Source organism: Rhododendron vialii, chromosome 8a, assembly GCF_030253575.1.
Source record: "Rhododendron vialii isolate Sample 1 chromosome 8a, ASM3025357v1".
In the NCBI taxonomy this organism is placed as follows: domain Eukaryota; kingdom Viridiplantae; phylum Streptophyta; class Magnoliopsida; order Ericales; family Ericaceae; genus Rhododendron; species Rhododendron vialii.
This window is the reverse complement of record NC_080564.1, coordinates 12,636,364-12,653,795: the sequence shown is the minus strand read 5'-3', so window position 1 is coordinate 12,653,795 and position 17,432 is coordinate 12,636,364. Positions and strand designations below refer to the sequence as shown.

At 37.8% G+C, this 17,432-nt stretch overlaps 1 protein-coding gene across 1 annotated transcript; it reads left to right on the top strand.

Moving 5' to 3' along the window:
* The first annotated feature begins 5,385 nt into the window (after positions 1-5,385).
* Positions 5,386-17,080, top strand: LOC131336679 (aminopeptidase P1). The gene is made up of 16 exons (XM_058372598.1): positions 5,386-5,666; positions 5,861-5,924; positions 6,706-6,845; positions 7,311-7,595; positions 7,761-7,883; positions 8,002-8,295; positions 9,481-9,567; positions 10,264-10,331; positions 11,728-11,794; positions 12,392-12,526; positions 12,639-12,719; positions 15,156-15,210; positions 15,390-15,494; positions 15,593-15,664; positions 16,319-16,443; positions 16,615-17,080. The coding sequence occupies exons 1-16, from the start codon at positions 5,574-5,576 to the stop codon at positions 16,774-16,776; spliced, it is 1,956 nt and encodes a 651-aa protein (XP_058228581.1). The 5' UTR covers positions 5,386-5,573; the 3' UTR covers positions 16,777-17,080.
* The last annotated feature ends 352 nt before the right edge of the window (positions 17,081-17,432 follow it).

Genomic DNA, 17,432 nt, shown 5'->3' with positions numbered 1-17,432 from the left:
TTTACTTTCCGACTGATTTTATAGTCCTTGACACAGAACCGGTACAACCATTAAAAAGCAAACTCCATTTATTCTTGGTCATCTCTTCTTGGCAACTGCTAATGCAAACATTCATGTGAGGAGTGGGGAGATGGAGGTGACTTTTGGGAACATGACCCTTAAGCTTTAATGTTTACAAGGCTGCGAGACCTCTTCCAGTGGAGGAAGACTGCTTTGCAGTCGATGTCATAAAGGACTTAGTGGAGGAGGCATTGCCTAATATTTTGACTGATGACTTGTTGGCCGCTTGTTTGGCTCATTTTGACTTTGAAAATTTTGATATTGATCAGTCTATTGAGGAGGTTAACATTTTACTTGGTTCCACACACATAATGGTCACCCCTCCTCAAGAAATCGAAGTTGAGCCTGGACGGCTGGACCCATTCTTTTGAGTGAACCACTCATTCCTTTTGTAGGGTCCCCATTAGAGCTTGGGTTACAGCATGTACCGCCTGAATCTATGGCTCCATGTGTTAATTTAGTAGATGCTATCACGATAGATTGCGGACATACAGAGTGTATTCAAAGTTGGGGGGTAGGTGGTTTTTACCCAAATATTCATGGTTCAGAGGTAGAGTTGGAAAGTAATGTGTCTTGTCCAGTCTTAATTTTTAGGGTGAGTTTCGAAACTTTGCCATTTAAGCACATTTTCTCTTGGTATGATGATTTTATTCGTTTGGTGACTAGAGGGACAATTCTGACTCGATTATGTGGTCAACTATCTTTCATTTTTCTAGATGGGTCGGATGATATCTTTTGGAATGACCCATCTCGATTAAATTTTAAGAGGAGGATTAAACTGTTCTTAGACCGTTGAGTGTGAGGTGGATCATGACAAATCTAAGAGACTTTAAATCCTTGGAGAATGAGATACCTCCAGTGTTTGCCATGCTCGAACGGCTTCCAACGGTCTGGTATAGCCACATTGTCAAAGCTATGTATGTAGTACTTAGGAGGTTGGGTCTGGCGGTAGGCGCGTAGTTAGCAGCGAGAAATCTGTCTGAACCATCTGACTTTAGTGTCCCGCTTGGCGGAGATTGCTTCATATGCCGAGTGGTGGGTAAGGAATCTGGTAGCCCCAAAGGGAGTGACAGTCTATTAGATGATGGCACCACTTCTCAAGATATCGTTGAATTCCAACAAGTAGGGAACCACAGTCTTTAGCAAAGGAGAAAAGTAGTACCCGTATCTTTCACGTGAAGAAAGCGGTGAATTTTATTTTTTGTTAATGTTCTTTATTTTATTCTTATTTCCTCTTGTTAAGCATTGTTTTTCCTGTCATTTTTGTTCTTTTCTGTACGAAATTTGCTATCTAGAATTATGTTTTTGGGTGCAGGAGCATGCAACAAAGTGTCCTAATTGGATTGTGCGCAACACACGTGGTCTGGACCAGAAAATAGGTGGTCTGGGCGAATATTTCAGTAAGTCCAGTTTGTCAGGTCGTAAAGGTTGATCCGGACCAGACAATCCGTGGTCTGGGCGAGAATATCAGGAGGTGCAAATTTTGTGCATCCACAACGGTGGCCCGGACAAGCCCACACATGGTCGAGAAATTTATTTGTGAAAAAGAAAAAGAAAAAAAAACACAAATGAGAAAAAGAAAAAAAAACAAGGGGCAGCCGTATAACCCTTTAATTTTTCCAGCCCACCTTTCTAGCCTATTTTTCTTTCTTATTTATTTATTTATTTTTGCTTTGTTCATTCATTTCCTTCTTTATTTTAGTGTCTTGTTTTGTGGAGCCTACCACTTTGCAGGTTGTAATGTTTAAATTGGGGGAAGTTCCACTTTCTCCCACATCTTTTTAGTTTGCGTGTCTCCATGCCTAAGGTGATATCTTTCCTCTCTTTTCTGTTCTTGTCTTATCTTTTAGTGTGCTTGTTTTTAATGAGGACATTAAACGGTTTTAAGTTTGGAAGAGTGAACCCTTTAGTGCTTGTTTATGTTTAGAGTCTTTAAAATCCAAAAAAAAAATGAAAATTTTGAAAAGTTCAAAAATAGTGGGATTTTTCTTGCATGAAACTTGGAATTTGCGAGACACTTGTTATTTGCTTGAGTTGAGGCATGTTGACATTGTTTGGGTATTTTGTGGACTGTTAGTTCTCTATGCTATCTTGTTAATGCATATAGCTATGGCATTTGCATCTCTGCACTTCACGTCTATTTGGACTTAGTTTGCTTGTGAGTGTCGTTTGAATGTTCTTGATGGCTAGATTAGTGGAGACTTATGCCCTAGTGAGCTTTTAAGCCTTATCTTTTATTGGAGTGGTATCACGTAACTTCTTAATTTGTCAACAAAAAGAATATACTTGTTGATGGTCTCATTATTCTTGATTGCAGAGTGTTGGAACTTGAATGCATGATATTATCTCTTGGTTTTGGTTTGCCACATGGATGTTACACCATTGGAAGAGGATTTTAGGCATTTTCTTGATGCTTGGGTCGGTTCGTTCCTTTGTTTTCACATTTATCCCTTGCAAGCCACTTTGAGCCTTTTGTACTTTGCCTTTTCTTGGTTAGCTTCACCTTCCATATTGTGTTTGGAGAAAGGCAAAAATATGAAGGTGAAATTTTTGGGTAGATTGTGAAATTTTGTGCTTGAATTGGTGGCGTCCCTAAAAAAAGTAAAAAAAGAAAAAAGAAAAAAGGAAGAAGAGGAAGAAAGGGGTTCCAATATATTTGAAAAGGAGGAATCGTGGTTTATGGTTGAAAAATGTTGAAAGGTTAGAAGGAGAGATAAGGTGGAATTGATTTAATGTTAAGGGGCACATATTGCATACTCGCCCCATTGTTGTCTTGAAATACTTGCATCTTCTCAAACATTTGAATTTGATTTATCGTAGCCTTGAAACATGACCATTCACCTAATGCTACAACCGTAAATGAAGTCCTATTTAATCCTAGGGGTGTTAGGAAGTGGATTGATGAATGTCAGAGTAAGTTTTAACGCTTGGTGTTCTGTTCATGAGACCGTGTGTCCACTGCATAAAGCGTTCTTTTCGTGTCATAGTGCGCGAAGTGTTTTACTTTCAATTACATAACTTCCAAATTGCACACTCGAAAGTTCAAAATGTACCTTGTTTCGAGCGATTTCATTTGTAAGTGCATGGCACTGTAAGAATTGAAGTCGAAACTCGGCCCGGAGAGAACTTTGAGTGGCATTTCATCGGTGACTAAGTCCAAGTGTTCGCACACGCTAAATTAGGTGCCATGGTTTATAGGCATGTCTTGATAGCATTTTGAACTGGTGTTGCCTAATATACTTGTGCAATGATTTTGTGCCTTGGCTTGAAGGACTGATGAGTTACTTGCAGGTTGTGGGTTTCGTGTAAGAGGATTCACAGTGTTTTGCGGGGTAATCACTGCTGAAAATCCTCACGAGACTTCACTCGTCCTACCGGGGTCACCCAGGGGTTTAAAAGAACTATCCATTTTATTTGTTTTCTTTAGTTGCATTTTATTTTCTTTGCTCGAGGACTAGCAAAGTGTAAGTTGGGGGGTGTGATAGGTGTTGAAAAGCACTCATTTACTCCCTCTAATTTACGCCTTATTTATCTGTTTACCTTGTTACTTGATGCGTTTTAGTGTTTTATGGTGTTTGCAGGCCTCAAAGACTGATGGGTGCGAAAATATGCAAATTGGGTTGAGTAATAAGAAGATTAAAAGAAGCTTGGGGTTATAGTGCAGATTGTCTAAAAGTTGCATGATTAATCTATTATTACCCAGAGTCCAAAGGGGCTAAATGTAATTCAGGGCTTAAAAGTTAAAACTCTACACTATATAAAGTATAAAAGTATGATGCTAACGTGATCAGGCGGATTTATTCTTGGACGTGATTAGGCGGAATTATTCTTCAACGTGATCAGGAGGATTTATTCTTGGACGTGATCAGGCGGTAATTCTTGGACGTGGGGCTCTCGACTAGCATCAGTGGATTTTCTAGCATTTTGACTATGACTTCATCAATTCATACCTCTACGGTTTTCATTCCCATAGTCGGCTAAACCCCTTACCCCTTGTCTAGGGGGAAGACACGCCACGTAACCTCTTTTATGCATGGATTTTGGCTTGTTTTTTGGATCGATTGTAAAATTCAGAATCCTTTTCGTTTCAATTGAATGAATTGATTTTAATTTTTTCTATCGATTGAGTATTTGTATTCTAGATTTCAAATATCTAGTTTTGCAATGGTTTTCACTGATTGTGGTTGGAGTTCTGACATAGATTATGCTCGTAAGACAGATCGTGCCATTAGGTGGCCAAATCGTGTTACTGAGAGACGGTCCGTGCTATCGTGCTACTGAGAGACGGTCCGTGCTATGGGATTGTCTATGCATTTTAACAACCCGATTATTTTCTTGACGATTATCGTTAGGATTTGCAAGCCCTAGTGATAATCCCTTTCGATTCGAATAAATAAACCTAACCTATGCATATTGTTATTATGCGGTCGGAGTAGATTCCAAACCCTAGATATTTCCTCCATCGTTTTCAAACTTTTATTTCATTGTTTTAATTTAATTAGGTTATTCCAAATAAACCAAATCAATCAAATCTTTTCTTTCCGAACTAATCTGCAAACTAATCGAATTTGTCGTAACTTAGCCATTCAGTCCCCGTTGGAAAGATACTCGGTCTTAACCATTATTCTACGGAGTAGTAGTTAATTCTTGATTTTTATAATTCTTAATTCCTGAACCGTCATTTTTCTCTTAATAAAATGTTACTTTTGCCGATAAAAAAAGGAGGTTAATTTGGCAAAAATAACAAATAGTATATGTGGTTCTCAATATGCATGTATTGAACCTATTACCATAGGAAAGTCTACTAACACAACCACTTATACAATATGCTTAGTGGCACAATACAAAACGTCTATGATTGCATATTGTACAAATGATTGTGTTTACAGACTTTCCCATTGCCAAGATGATAGAACAAACAAAGGTTTTACCATGACATTTCCCATTGCCAAGATGATAGAACAAACAAAGGTTCTACCATGACATGAAAGGAAATAATGTACCACAATACTACACAACTCACTATGTTAAGATGGTGGCCAAATAACAAATGGTGATGTAGTGTGCCTGTTACCGGGGCGTAAATTTATAAGGATTCATTCTACTAAGATTTTTTATTTTTTAAATACTTTTTTTTATTTTACAAGACAAATTATTTTTTCATAATACATAACCTTTAATTCAAAAAATAAACCTATTTATTTTTTTAAATAAATACTTATTTACCATTAACGGAACAGGACCTAACAACAACAAAATGAGCAGATAAGATCAACAACAACAGAAATGGAGTATTTATCAGGAAAGAGTTCACACTTTGCAAGGAAAATTTTGAATAATAAAAAAAAAAAAGTTCCCAAAGAATCTTTTCCGGATACAGTAGTATAGTTGGAGTAGTATACAGCCTGCAGTTTGCCTATAAACTCGTGGGTTTGGTCTTCTCCCTCTCATCAAACGCAACTCCTCCGATCGAACTCTTCGAAACAGAGAGTGAGAAAGAAACTCAAACAGCCATGGCAGACACACTGGCTGCTTTGAGGTCTTTGATGGCTTCTCACTCTCCCCCCCTCGATGCCTTGGTCGTACCCTCCGAAGATTATCATCAGGTCTCTCTCTCTCTCTCTCATTACGTTTTTTGGAGATCAATGATTTCTTTATTACTGTCTGCTAGTTGAAAACTAGAATTTTACTTGCCACTCGAAGTATTTTGTTTAATCGCGTTTGATCGTTCACGAATCTTCCTTTGGGATCCATCAACTGACGTTGGATTCTTCTTTCGATGATGTTAATATTGTCTCAGAGTGAATACGTATCGGAACGGGACAAAAGGCGTCAATTCGTATCTGGATTCTCCGGAAGCGCTGGTAAGTTCAAATTTTTTTTTTTTTTTTTTTTGATCCGGCTGGTAAGTTCGATTGGAACAGTTTTTGAATGAATGACTGTAATTAACGCAATTTGATTATTAGGGGATGGAATTGCTTCTTAATCCCGTATAATCTTATTGAAAGTTTGTTATTGTAAGTGCACTACTTACAAGGGGGAATGATAGGTGGCGTGTGTTAAGAATGTTATTTGTTATTGCTGGTAATTTATGGTCTGAATTTTTGAGGATCAATTAGGTTAACGATTAGATGCTTTTATTTAGAGCCATAGCTGGCTGAATTGGATTCCGTCAAATGGTGCGATTACTAAGCTGGACTTCTATATATCTTTTTGTTTGTGATCAACTTGGGCTTGCCATTCCTCTCTGTGGACTTGTCCTTTATATTTCCATCATATCATTGAAGTTGCAACCCTTTATGTACATGGCTCGCAGTAGGTGTGGTTTATTTTTACTCCCTCCATCCCCAAAATGTTTGCCCGGTCCGCAAAATGAGAACTTCAAATAATGCAACCTTTTCCAAGAAAATTTCAAAAAAAAATCATCAATTTACTATATATCTATGATTTCTTTTAATTTATGAAAAATGTTTGAAGTTTTTGTTGAAAAAATGTATTATTTTTAAGTCCTCCTTTTGCGGACAGGACAAACATTTTCGGACGGAGGGAGTATAGAATGTTGAGATGTTAGGTTTATGGATCTTTCAAACCCCAGTGTAATCAGTAACTTATTCTGTAAAGTAACTGTCGTTGAATACCATTTAGGTTTGGCGCTTGTTACAACGAAGGAAGCACTACTCTGGACCGATGGTAGGTACTTTTTGCAGGCAGCGCAGGAACTAAGTGACCAGTGGAAGCTCATGCGCATGGGAGAAGACCCGGCTGTGGATGTCTGGATGGCAGATGTGAGTCACGTTCCTTCTAAAATTTTTGTTAACACAAGTCATTTACTGCAAATAGTAGATTCCTGAACTTTTTTTTCCTTTCTATTTTATGACTGGCTTTGCCGAGTTTACATAGTCCCGAAAAATTAGTTTGAGATATGCGTTGAGGGAACTCTTTAACGTAGTTCCTCACCATGAACGATGTGACTGTTGTATAAGATAAGCTCGTATTCCCTGTGCTGGCATTAACTCCCAGCGAAGATTGTCCTGAATGTATCCAACTAACCATATACTTATGATGTGTGGTAGTTAGGTTAATAGCTCCTTTAGTGACGTGCATTCATATATTGGTGCTCTTTGGTACTCTAGAGGGATATTTTATTGAACAACAAAATCACTGGTTTTTTGGCCTTTTGACCTTTACCTCACTTTTGGTTTGTCATATCATTGTATATCTAACATAGAAGTTATTATATGCTTTGTTAGAATCTGCCAAGGGATGCAGCTATTGGTATCGATCCTTGGTGTGTATCAGTAGACACTGCGCACAAATGGGAGCATGCGTTTTCCAAAAAGCAACAGAAGTTGGTTCAAACAAGTACGAATTTGGTTGATGAAGTTTGGAAAAACCGGCCACCGGCTCAAAATAATCCTGTGAATGTCCATCCACTGGAATTTGCTGGCTGTACTGTTGCAAACAAGTTAAAGAATCTCAGACAAAAGCTCAAGGAGGAGGGAGCTCGTGCCATTGTTATCACAACACTTGATGAGGTAAGTATAATCATCGGTACTCAATGCCTTTTTTTGTTCGTCGACAAAGCCCATATTCTCACTTCTGACACCCCAACTTATGTTCATATCGTAATCTATCTTGGATTTCTACTCGGGTTTGTTACTTGACTGAACAACATTTCCCTTTTGATTCATTCTACACAGGTTGCCTGGTTGTATAACATCCGTGGGAACGATGTTTCCTATTGTCCAGTTGTACATGCTTTTGCAATAGTCACATCTTTCTCAGCTTTCTTTTATGTAGACAAGCAAAAGTTGTCTTCTGAGGTCAGTTGCCTATTTATCAATTTCGCATGGTTTCTTTTCTGTAGTACTATTTGAGTGTTCCATCTCACTTTGTATGTTTAGCCTTGAAGTTAAACTAACAGATGCAATGCGCATGCAGGTAAACTCTTACTTGGAGCAAAATGGAATTGAAGTACGGGATTATGGTGTAGTGAGCTCTGATGTGGTCCTGCTTGCATCTAATCAACTCACTTCTACCTCTTCAGCTAATCAAACTCTAGCTGATGGCCCAAAGGACATGGAAACAGGGAATGGTACAAATGAGGCAGATGAGAAAACTCATAACCTCATCTGGATTGACCCTGGTTCATGCTGCTTTGCTTTGTGTTCGAAACTGAATTCTGATCAGGTTCTCCTGAAGCAATCACCTTTGCCTCTAGCAAAAGCTATCAAGGTAGGACATTAAACCTCATGCTCAGAGAGAAATAATTCTTGTTGAATAGTTCTCTGCTGACACAACCCATATATGAGTTATGATATTACTTTTTTAGTGTCAGAAAGTGGTTAAAAATATTCCTCAGATCTTCCATTTTCGACATCTGTTGACCAGTGTTCTCAAAATATCACTCCAATCTTTGTTGACATGACCTGTTTGCGGGGATTTGCTGAAGTTTTGGTATATTTTGGTGGCAATGCTCTACTTTTGTAAATGAATACCAAAAGCTGAGAAATATCCACAAGGGAAAATGTAGAAACCCTAAGTAAACCCTATTACATTGAAAGGACAATACTACCCTTGCAACTAAACATTAATAACATCATATAAACATTAATATTCTAACAGTCTTCATACAATCAGTCCTAATAAAGGAATTGTTGCAGCTTCAGCTCTAGTTTTTTCTGCAATATACTATGAAATGTTTTTTACCTTGCGAATATTTGTGTGAGAGACACTCGCAAGAGTGAAAACTATGTAGAGAACACACTATGTTCTTTTAGCCCACCCTTAAAAAAATTGTGGCTTTAGCACTGTCTAGGCTCTAGCACGTAGAAACTGGGCCTTTTCAAAGTTTTTTTTTTTTTTTTGGGTTCTTTTCTTTAAACTTGGAAAGAGACACAAACAATCAATGAATAGATCGGATTCTTGTCTTACTGGTAAACCAAATATACGAGAAGTCAAGAACTTGATGGTTTTACGTTTATAATTTAATCCAATGATACCTTTTTGGCTCGCTCTATGTCTACGTATATATCCGTCTTGCATAACTATCTGTTTTAGTTGAGAACCTAATGTTGAATTCTTGGATTGAGTCAAAGTCAGTCCTCCTCCTCCCTTTAGACTTGTAAATCTTGTTGGACCAATGGGGCAAATTGGAGATAAAAAATAAGGAGATGCTAAATGAAAAACAAAGCTAGGGTGAGAATCTAAACCTGGAGTTTGAATGTTGATTCCCTTTAACTTTTTGGCGTACATTAGCTCATAACCCTTTCATGTGGTTGGGACTTCGCCAACCATCCGAGCAACCTTATTTTCCTCAAGTCGCTGGCCAGATATAGCAAATATTTTTGCACCTATATTCTATTGTTCTGCCAAATACACTTCCTTTTTTTCTGCTTGACTTTCTGTTTAACATCCCAGAACCCTGTGGAGTTGGATGGGTTAAAAAACGCGCACATAAGGGATGGTGCAGCTGTCGTGCAATATCTTGTCTGGCTGGATAAACAGGTAATTGTTGGGATGATGGCTTTTGATTTCTGTATTCTACTGAAGAATGCAACTTTACGTAGTTTCAGGTTTCCCTTTTTCTTCTTAGAAATTAAACAAATTAAAAACCATGCTGTTGGTAGATAATGATTAATGTGCCATCATAGTGGACAAAGCTTAAAGTTGTTATTTGAGGTGCGTGGTTGCAACTATTAACCAGTGGATGTTTCCTAAACTGTTTATTGACCTTATAGAATGTTATTGGGCATGCCTCTATCTCTAAAGATTACTGTTTTTTATATCTTCGAAACCGCTTGTGCTTTAAAGGTGAGATGGACAATATACGGAATTAAGGGTTGCTGAAAGCTTATACTGTTACACTGAAAACAAAGGAAGATTGCACTGTTATGCTGCAAAAAAGGATTCTCTCTTGAGGTTTTCATGTCACTGAAACATAGAATGTGAAGTTAGTGTCTTTTTTCCGGTATTGATCATCTTTTTTTTCCTGTGGTAAATGTTTCATTGAGATGGAAAGTGGTACCTTCTAATGTCCGTCTCTATAAACTTGCAATCTTGATATGTCTGAGAAATCCTTTCAGTGCTGGCCTGGTACATACACATCCTAAATTTATCTATATACTCCAAAGGTAGTTTAGGGCCTAGGACTTCTTTGGATTACATGAAACTCTTGATCTTTACCTCATTCCCATTCTGCAGATGCAAGAAATTTATGGGGCTTCTGGTTACTTCATGGAAGCAGAGAGTACGAGCAAGAAAAATCATCTGTAAGTTATATAACACAGGATAAGTGGTTGATAATTTACATGAATTTGTTGAAAGCCATAAAGGGACGCTCATAGCATTACCAATATACTGAGAGAATTATTTTGTGTTAAACTATGTGGCAATAATATGAACATGGAAGCAGGATACGTACACAGAACGATACGGATACAAAATACAGACAATCCGATCAAGGGAGAGACTACCTCGACTTTTTTAAGATTATATTAGTACCCTTAAAGTTTGTGCGAAGTTTCATAATTTAGGAGGTTCTCCTTCTAGAGCCCATTCCACAACACATTCTTAAAAAATAAGTACTTATTTCACATTTTCAAACTCAAAAATAATGTAAATGAAAAATAATTTTTCAATTTTTTTTGCACCGTTCAAAAGATCTCAATGAGATCTATCAAACAAGATCCATATTACTAGGAAAATTATTTGTGTAAACACATTATTTTTGAGCTTAAAATTGCCCTCTTAAAAAATAAATACTTATTTTGAGTTCTGTAACGGGCCCTAAAAATCGAAAAATTATTTTTCATTTACATTATTTTTTAATTTGAAAATGTGAAATAAGTACTTATTTTTTAAGAAGATGTTCTAGAACAAACCTTAAGTTTTTGAAAATTCTTTGGATTACCCTCCATTTCATGAGTTTTCCGCAAAAAAACAAAAAAGAAGGCGTGATCCCCAGTTATTTTGTGTATTGTGAGATGCATTGGTTCTCTTGATGGTTTATGTAACTGTCTTTCATTGTTTCTGAGCTGTGGGAAAACAAAGTGAGGGTTGTTAGTTGACATTAGTTATATCCAACCATAAACCAACTGATGGATGTTTAACTTTCTTGTTAATCTGCCCCATAATGGTCATGTTAGCAATTATCTTCTCCAACAAAAACCTAACTTAATACATTGTGGCTACACTTAGCTTGGCTCCCCCTAAACACAATTTCTGGCTTCGTCTCCACCGACGCAGCAAGCAGAGCACGAGCAAGGAGTCAAGGACACAGCATACTTGTATATTAATCTATCAATTATTCATGTCATATAAGAGCAAAATGGATATCGGAATTCAGATGTGTTTTCACATATTTCCACTTAAAAATAAAAAAATTTGAAAGCCAATTTTACAAATTTTTTGGAAGCAACGGCGCCCACAATGAGGAAATTTCAACTTTAAGTTACATGTTCCTATGAGCATCCAACATGGACACAACATTTCCTTAAAAGTCTGTGCTACTTAGGTTCCCCACGACCCCATTTGTACAATGTTCTATTATCTCAGCAATTTATCCAAGTTGGACATCAGGGATCATTTGGTTCATGTTTCTTTGGTATTGCACCAAAGCTACCGTATATGCAACCCACTTTTTTCAGATTAAATATGTTATGGCAGGGAAACGACGAAGTTGACAGAAGTAACTGCAAGTGATAAGCTAGAGGGATTCCGTGCATCAAAGGAGGTGATGCCTTCATAGAAATTGATATTTTGAATGCATAAAATGAGGTGGTGTACACTTACTATGCATTAAGTAGTATCTGGGGTTTGATGTAGGGACTATTGATCAAATATTAAGTTGTTTTCTCTCGAGAAAAGATTATCCAAGTTTTGGCGGTCGTGCTTTGTCATATCTTATGGTTCGGTTTTGTTTATGCATGAGTTCCTTTTCCTTGGACTTTCATGTGCGGCGTTTAGTCTTTGCGACACATTTGTGGTGTTAGTATGGTCACTACGGTTAGATATTTGCTGTGTTTTCTATCAGCCTGTTTGTAATTGAGCTACCATTCTTTTCTTCTTTTTGTGTGTGTATGTGTGGACATCTAATCAACTCTGTAGACAAGGAGGTTTGTATGGTCACATTTTTCCATGTTAAGGAAATGAGATACAAGGTTATGGAGGCGCAGATAGAACAAAAAAATACTGTAATTTGCTGGAGGAGTGTAATATAGCTGTTTTTCTTGTGACTGACACCCTATGTGGTTACTTCAATCGAATTTTCCTTCTGAAACTGTGGTTGCTTCACAGGATTACATCCTTAATGTAGATTTTATATCTGCAGCATTTTAGAGGGTTGAGTTTTCCTACTATTTCATCTGTTGGTCCCAATGCGGCAATTATCCATTATCAACCGGATGCAAAAACATGTTCAGAACTTGATGCCGATAGCATCTATCTATTTGATTCAGGAGCTCAGGTTTGCTTGCTAGCTTAAATAGTTTGGGCTCTAAGCAAATGTTTATTCTACAATACTTCCATGTTTCTAATGTCTTGATATCTTCTACTTTGTGGTCGTTGGCCTTTTGAAGTATCTAGATGGAACAACTGATATAACACGGACAGTTCATTTTGGAAAACCTTCAGCGCATGAGAAATCATGTTATACTGCGGTATGTGGTATCTGTCAATTTCTTAAAACTATTTTGTTCATTGGGTATATTGACTACGCAGAATTCAAGAATGTGGTTGTTCTAAATCTTGCTTTGACTATTTTAGAGCTGCTAATGGTGTTAGGAAATTAATATCGCGGCCCTGGTTGACCCGGTGTTTCAATTAGCCTGAAAATACTTTGGAATGAGAAGAAAACTATGGGCCTATGGCGGACAATTGTAAACATATGGAAGTGATCCTGAACTGAAAGTCTGAAACTTCATTTGTGTTTGGATTCACGGATTAAGGAGAGTATTTTGGCGTTCAGATAGAAGAATCAATGGGGGAGCAGGGTATTACTGTTAGAGCACTACGAAAGAGGATTTGATTAGATGCACTCAACTAGAATCCTTCTTAGAGGATCAAAAAAAAAAAAAAAGAATCCTTCCTAGGCTGTTTATTCTATCTGCATATACTAGACTGTTACTCATTACAAAAACCAAGTCTAACCTTCCTAGACAAGTAGGCACCATACTAGGATTAGGTGGATCAAATCAAATATTGCTTACAAGGAATCCATCAATCTAGATCCAAGCAGAGCTAAATGAAGGATTTTATCCCGAACGACAAATTGAGTGTGAGGCAATTGAAATGGAGAGGAAATATAATGGTAACACGTGGTCTATGGATGTTCATCATGGGAAAATCAGAAATTCGTAAGCTGACCTGCATTCATGTTCAAAAGCAATGAGAAGGATTTGTGAACAAGACTGGATATTAAATGTAAGAATTAAATTGAAAGAACAAGTACCTCAGAAAAAATCATTGGAAACTTGTAGTCACGGCTGAAGCAAACTCCTTCCCCTCTGTTTTTATTTATAATATTGGTAGGGGGCCGAGGGGCACATGGATAATTTTTTGTCAAATGCGAACTGTTTGCTAGAAGGGCAGCATGTTACATGCGCACGTTCATACTGCCCTTCTGACATTACCTGGAATAGGTCATTGTTTTTCCCCTCTGCCTGCATCCTCTGTCAACGGAACCTATCCCAGGTAATGTCCTTCAAAGGGTAGTATCCATGTGCACTTGCGACTTACCGATGTAAAAGGGCAGTATTTACTTGTTATTCCTTTAAATTTATAGATATCTAGAGTTTCCTAGGCCATAGCCCTACTGATAAAAATGTTTGTACTAGAATAAGACGTTGGTTAAGTGCTGTAAGTGCATTAGTATCTTCTTCAAGCTACATCAAATGTGCTCACGTTGTTGGAAGCAAAACCCTTCTTTGTGTAGAACCCTTTTCATTCATGCAGTAGTCGTAGTCCTTTGCAAGAATGATAAATTAATGGGTGTACAACTCCTTCGTATTGCCATGCCATGCTGGTGATTGTCTTTGCAACGGCTGCCTACTCAATATGTCCACCATCATTTCAACTCCATGACCGCCACCATGGTTGAGTTACCCTTTCCGAGGTTTAGTGTCTTGCCACCTTAAAAAGCTACCTCTGCCATCACTTATTCTCATGACATTATTGTTGTCCAGCTATGAAGGACGAATACAAATATGAGATACGGAAGTCAAAGTTTTGTAAACTCTTCTGCTTTCCAATCAATTATCCTCTAATGGTCTGCAAGAAATTCTGCAATCTCAATTTCTTAAAATACTTAAAAAATACATGCAAAATTGGGTATATGTTTATGATGTTTCTGATACATGTCTGATTGTCCAAGCCTCCGAGGAGTATCGGTCTTCGATGCAGATATGATACAGATACGACTCCATTGTTGGATTGTTGGTGCTTCATATTATCCAGCAGAACCTGTGTTACTGCCCTGTAGTAATACTCAGCTGCCATGAGCATTGCTCCCATTAATCCATGAGCTCCCTAAAGCGGGCACCTTACAACCACACTAAACCGGTTTCTTTGACAAAGCTATCACCACCTCCCCTAAAGAATGTTACCCTTGCATGTTAGGCGCCAATGTTTACCCTTTATTATTAGTAGAACTATTTTTTTTTGTTGATTTGTTTACTCATTAAAATGGTTACATAGATATTATTGTTCTGATGTACTGATTTTTCTTACATTTTTCAATTATAAACTTAAGGCTGGGTAGTTGTGTATGTTTGAGTTCTATCCTTCCATGGGATGAGTTGCTTGGCACCAGATGTGTTATACACTTTTAAGTGGAGCTGCCTGTGCTAGGTGTTTGGGAAGGAGTACATTTATCTCAGGAAGGAATTACCACAACCTAATTTTGCTCCAATTATCTAGGAATTTTCTTTTTCCTTTTGTGTTTCGACTTTTATAATTCTTTGTCCCTTGCTTTGCTTCAAAGTGAAAAACGTCTGGCCTAGCTTTTGAAAGTTCAATTTCAAATCCTGCTGTGCCCCTCCTGCTGCTCTAATTATCTGGGGTCCTGAGGTTACTTGATTTTCTGGATTTTATTTCAGGTTCTCAGGGGTCATATTGCATTGGGTAATGCTCGCTTTCCAAATGGAACAAATGGTATGACAAACTTTCTCGTTTTTCTTATGCTAATTGTTAATTTGTGTTGAGTTGTTTTAGTTTTAGAGAAGTCAAGGACATTTCATGGAGTGTATCATGAAATGAATATAGTTTATTAATTGTCTGTCTCACGAAATTATTCTCTAAAACTTACACGTACTAAATATTTCCTCTTGTAGGGCATGCTCTTGACATTCTTGCTCGAATTCCTTTATGGAAAGATGGGCTTGATTATCGACATGGTACCGGCCATGGGGTTGGGTCTTACTTAAATGTCCATGAAGGTAAGTGATGAAGAAGTCAGTTTGTTTCTGTTTTCTCCAGTCAACTTTTGTGTGGGAACTAATTTGTCCTGTTTTTGTTTCTTTTACATATTTGACAGGTCCTCATTTAATTAGTTTCAGACCGCATGCTAGGAATGTTCCATTAAAAGCTTCAATGACTGTGACAGATGGTGAGTATCATATGTGCACCCCTTGGATAACAATACTAAAAGAATTAATACATTGCACTGCAGTTATTTAGCCACATTCATCTATCAAATGGTTGGGCATTAGTAATCGTTTCATGTTTGTGCATCATCCTTCCTTGTTTGAGCTTTTAACTTTATACTATATTGATGCTTGTTTCTCTGAATTTTTTCGGTTGAAAGTTTATGCTAGTGAATTAATAACTGTACCAGCAAGACCTCTCAGGTTCAACTGTTCTTGCTAGCAACTCTTGGGGCCACCTCACCCCCACGTGCAAGCATGTGAAACGGCTGTAGGAGGGGCTGTAGGGAATAATCCGAGGTGTGCGCAAGCTAGCTCGGGACACCCTCATTTGAGTTGAATCTATTCCTCCTTTAATGAAGATGTGTTTACCTGATTGGTGGAGCACTTAGCTGTGCTGAATATCTCTCATTGTTGATATTCAACATGTTGATTCTGAATGAAGTTCTGCCTGTATTTGTGATTTTTGACAACCAACCGACTTGTTTATGCTATAATATATCCTCTCCACTTTCTTCTGATTTTAAAAGAATATAGTTTTGATGCCATTGACCGAACCTGTCTTTCTTCTTCCTTTCTTTGACTTTTGAAACCTTAACCTGAATTTGCATATTCAGAACCTGGCTATTACGAGGACGGGAACTTTGGTATCAGATTGGAAAACGTGCTGATAGTCAAGGAGGCTGATACAAAGTTCAATTTTGGTGACAAGGGCTTCTTATCTTTTGAGCATATAACATGGGTAAGCTTCTTTTCTTTAACCACTTGACTCGGTTTTTAAGAAACAAACCCAAAGTACATGGTAACCTTGTAAGCAAGTTCAAGACATAAATCTTGACAGAATTACCTGCCTAGCACCCCTGCAAGATTGTGAATCTTTCTTCTGAGGTGTGGTTCCTCATCTTATGTCCAGGCACCGTACCAGAAAAAGCTGATTGACTTGAGCCTCTTAACGCCTGAAGAAATAGATTGGATCAACACATACCATTCAAATTGTAGAGAAATCCTGGCCTCGTATTTAGATGATACTGAAACGGCATGGCTGAAGAAAGCAACTGAACCTATAAGTGCCTGAGTGGTTCTCTCTGTTCTTGGCAGTTAAATCCCCAAACCACCAATCTACCACTCTTTTCAGTCTTCTCCTTTTTGACATAATGCTTTGCTAGTTTGTTGGTTTGCCTTCATATTGAGTCATTACCTCCCATTCTTTTTATATCCCCTCTTGCTTTGGGGCATCACTGGATGGCTCACATTCTCATACTTGAGATGCCTGTCTCTTTTATTTTTCTTTATTTCAGTTTACGATTGTTTGTGCTTTTAATTAGACATTTGTTCAGTGGTGCCGTTGCGCATGAATAAATTATTAGATTGAAGATCGACCTCAGATTCTTTTTGGAGATTGATTTTTTCCCCCTTGCCAATATTGATGATAGAGGTGTTTGAATGAATTGTGACAACCCCCACTAAACCAGTGTTTCAGTTTAGTAGCATTATGCATTGAGTTCCATCGTCTGCCTTTTCATTTTAATGTTCCTATTCATAGCTGTTTAAACCTATAGGCATAGGCGGGATTGCAAGCGGACTTTTCTGGGTATGAACTACTTGCTATGTCCTCTAGGTAGCTCTGAGATAATCATGGCATCTCTTCCAGATTTGCACCTCTTTTGGACCGAGAAACAAGTGCAATAGAACACCATATTATCCTATAACCACTCAGAGGAAAAGGATGAA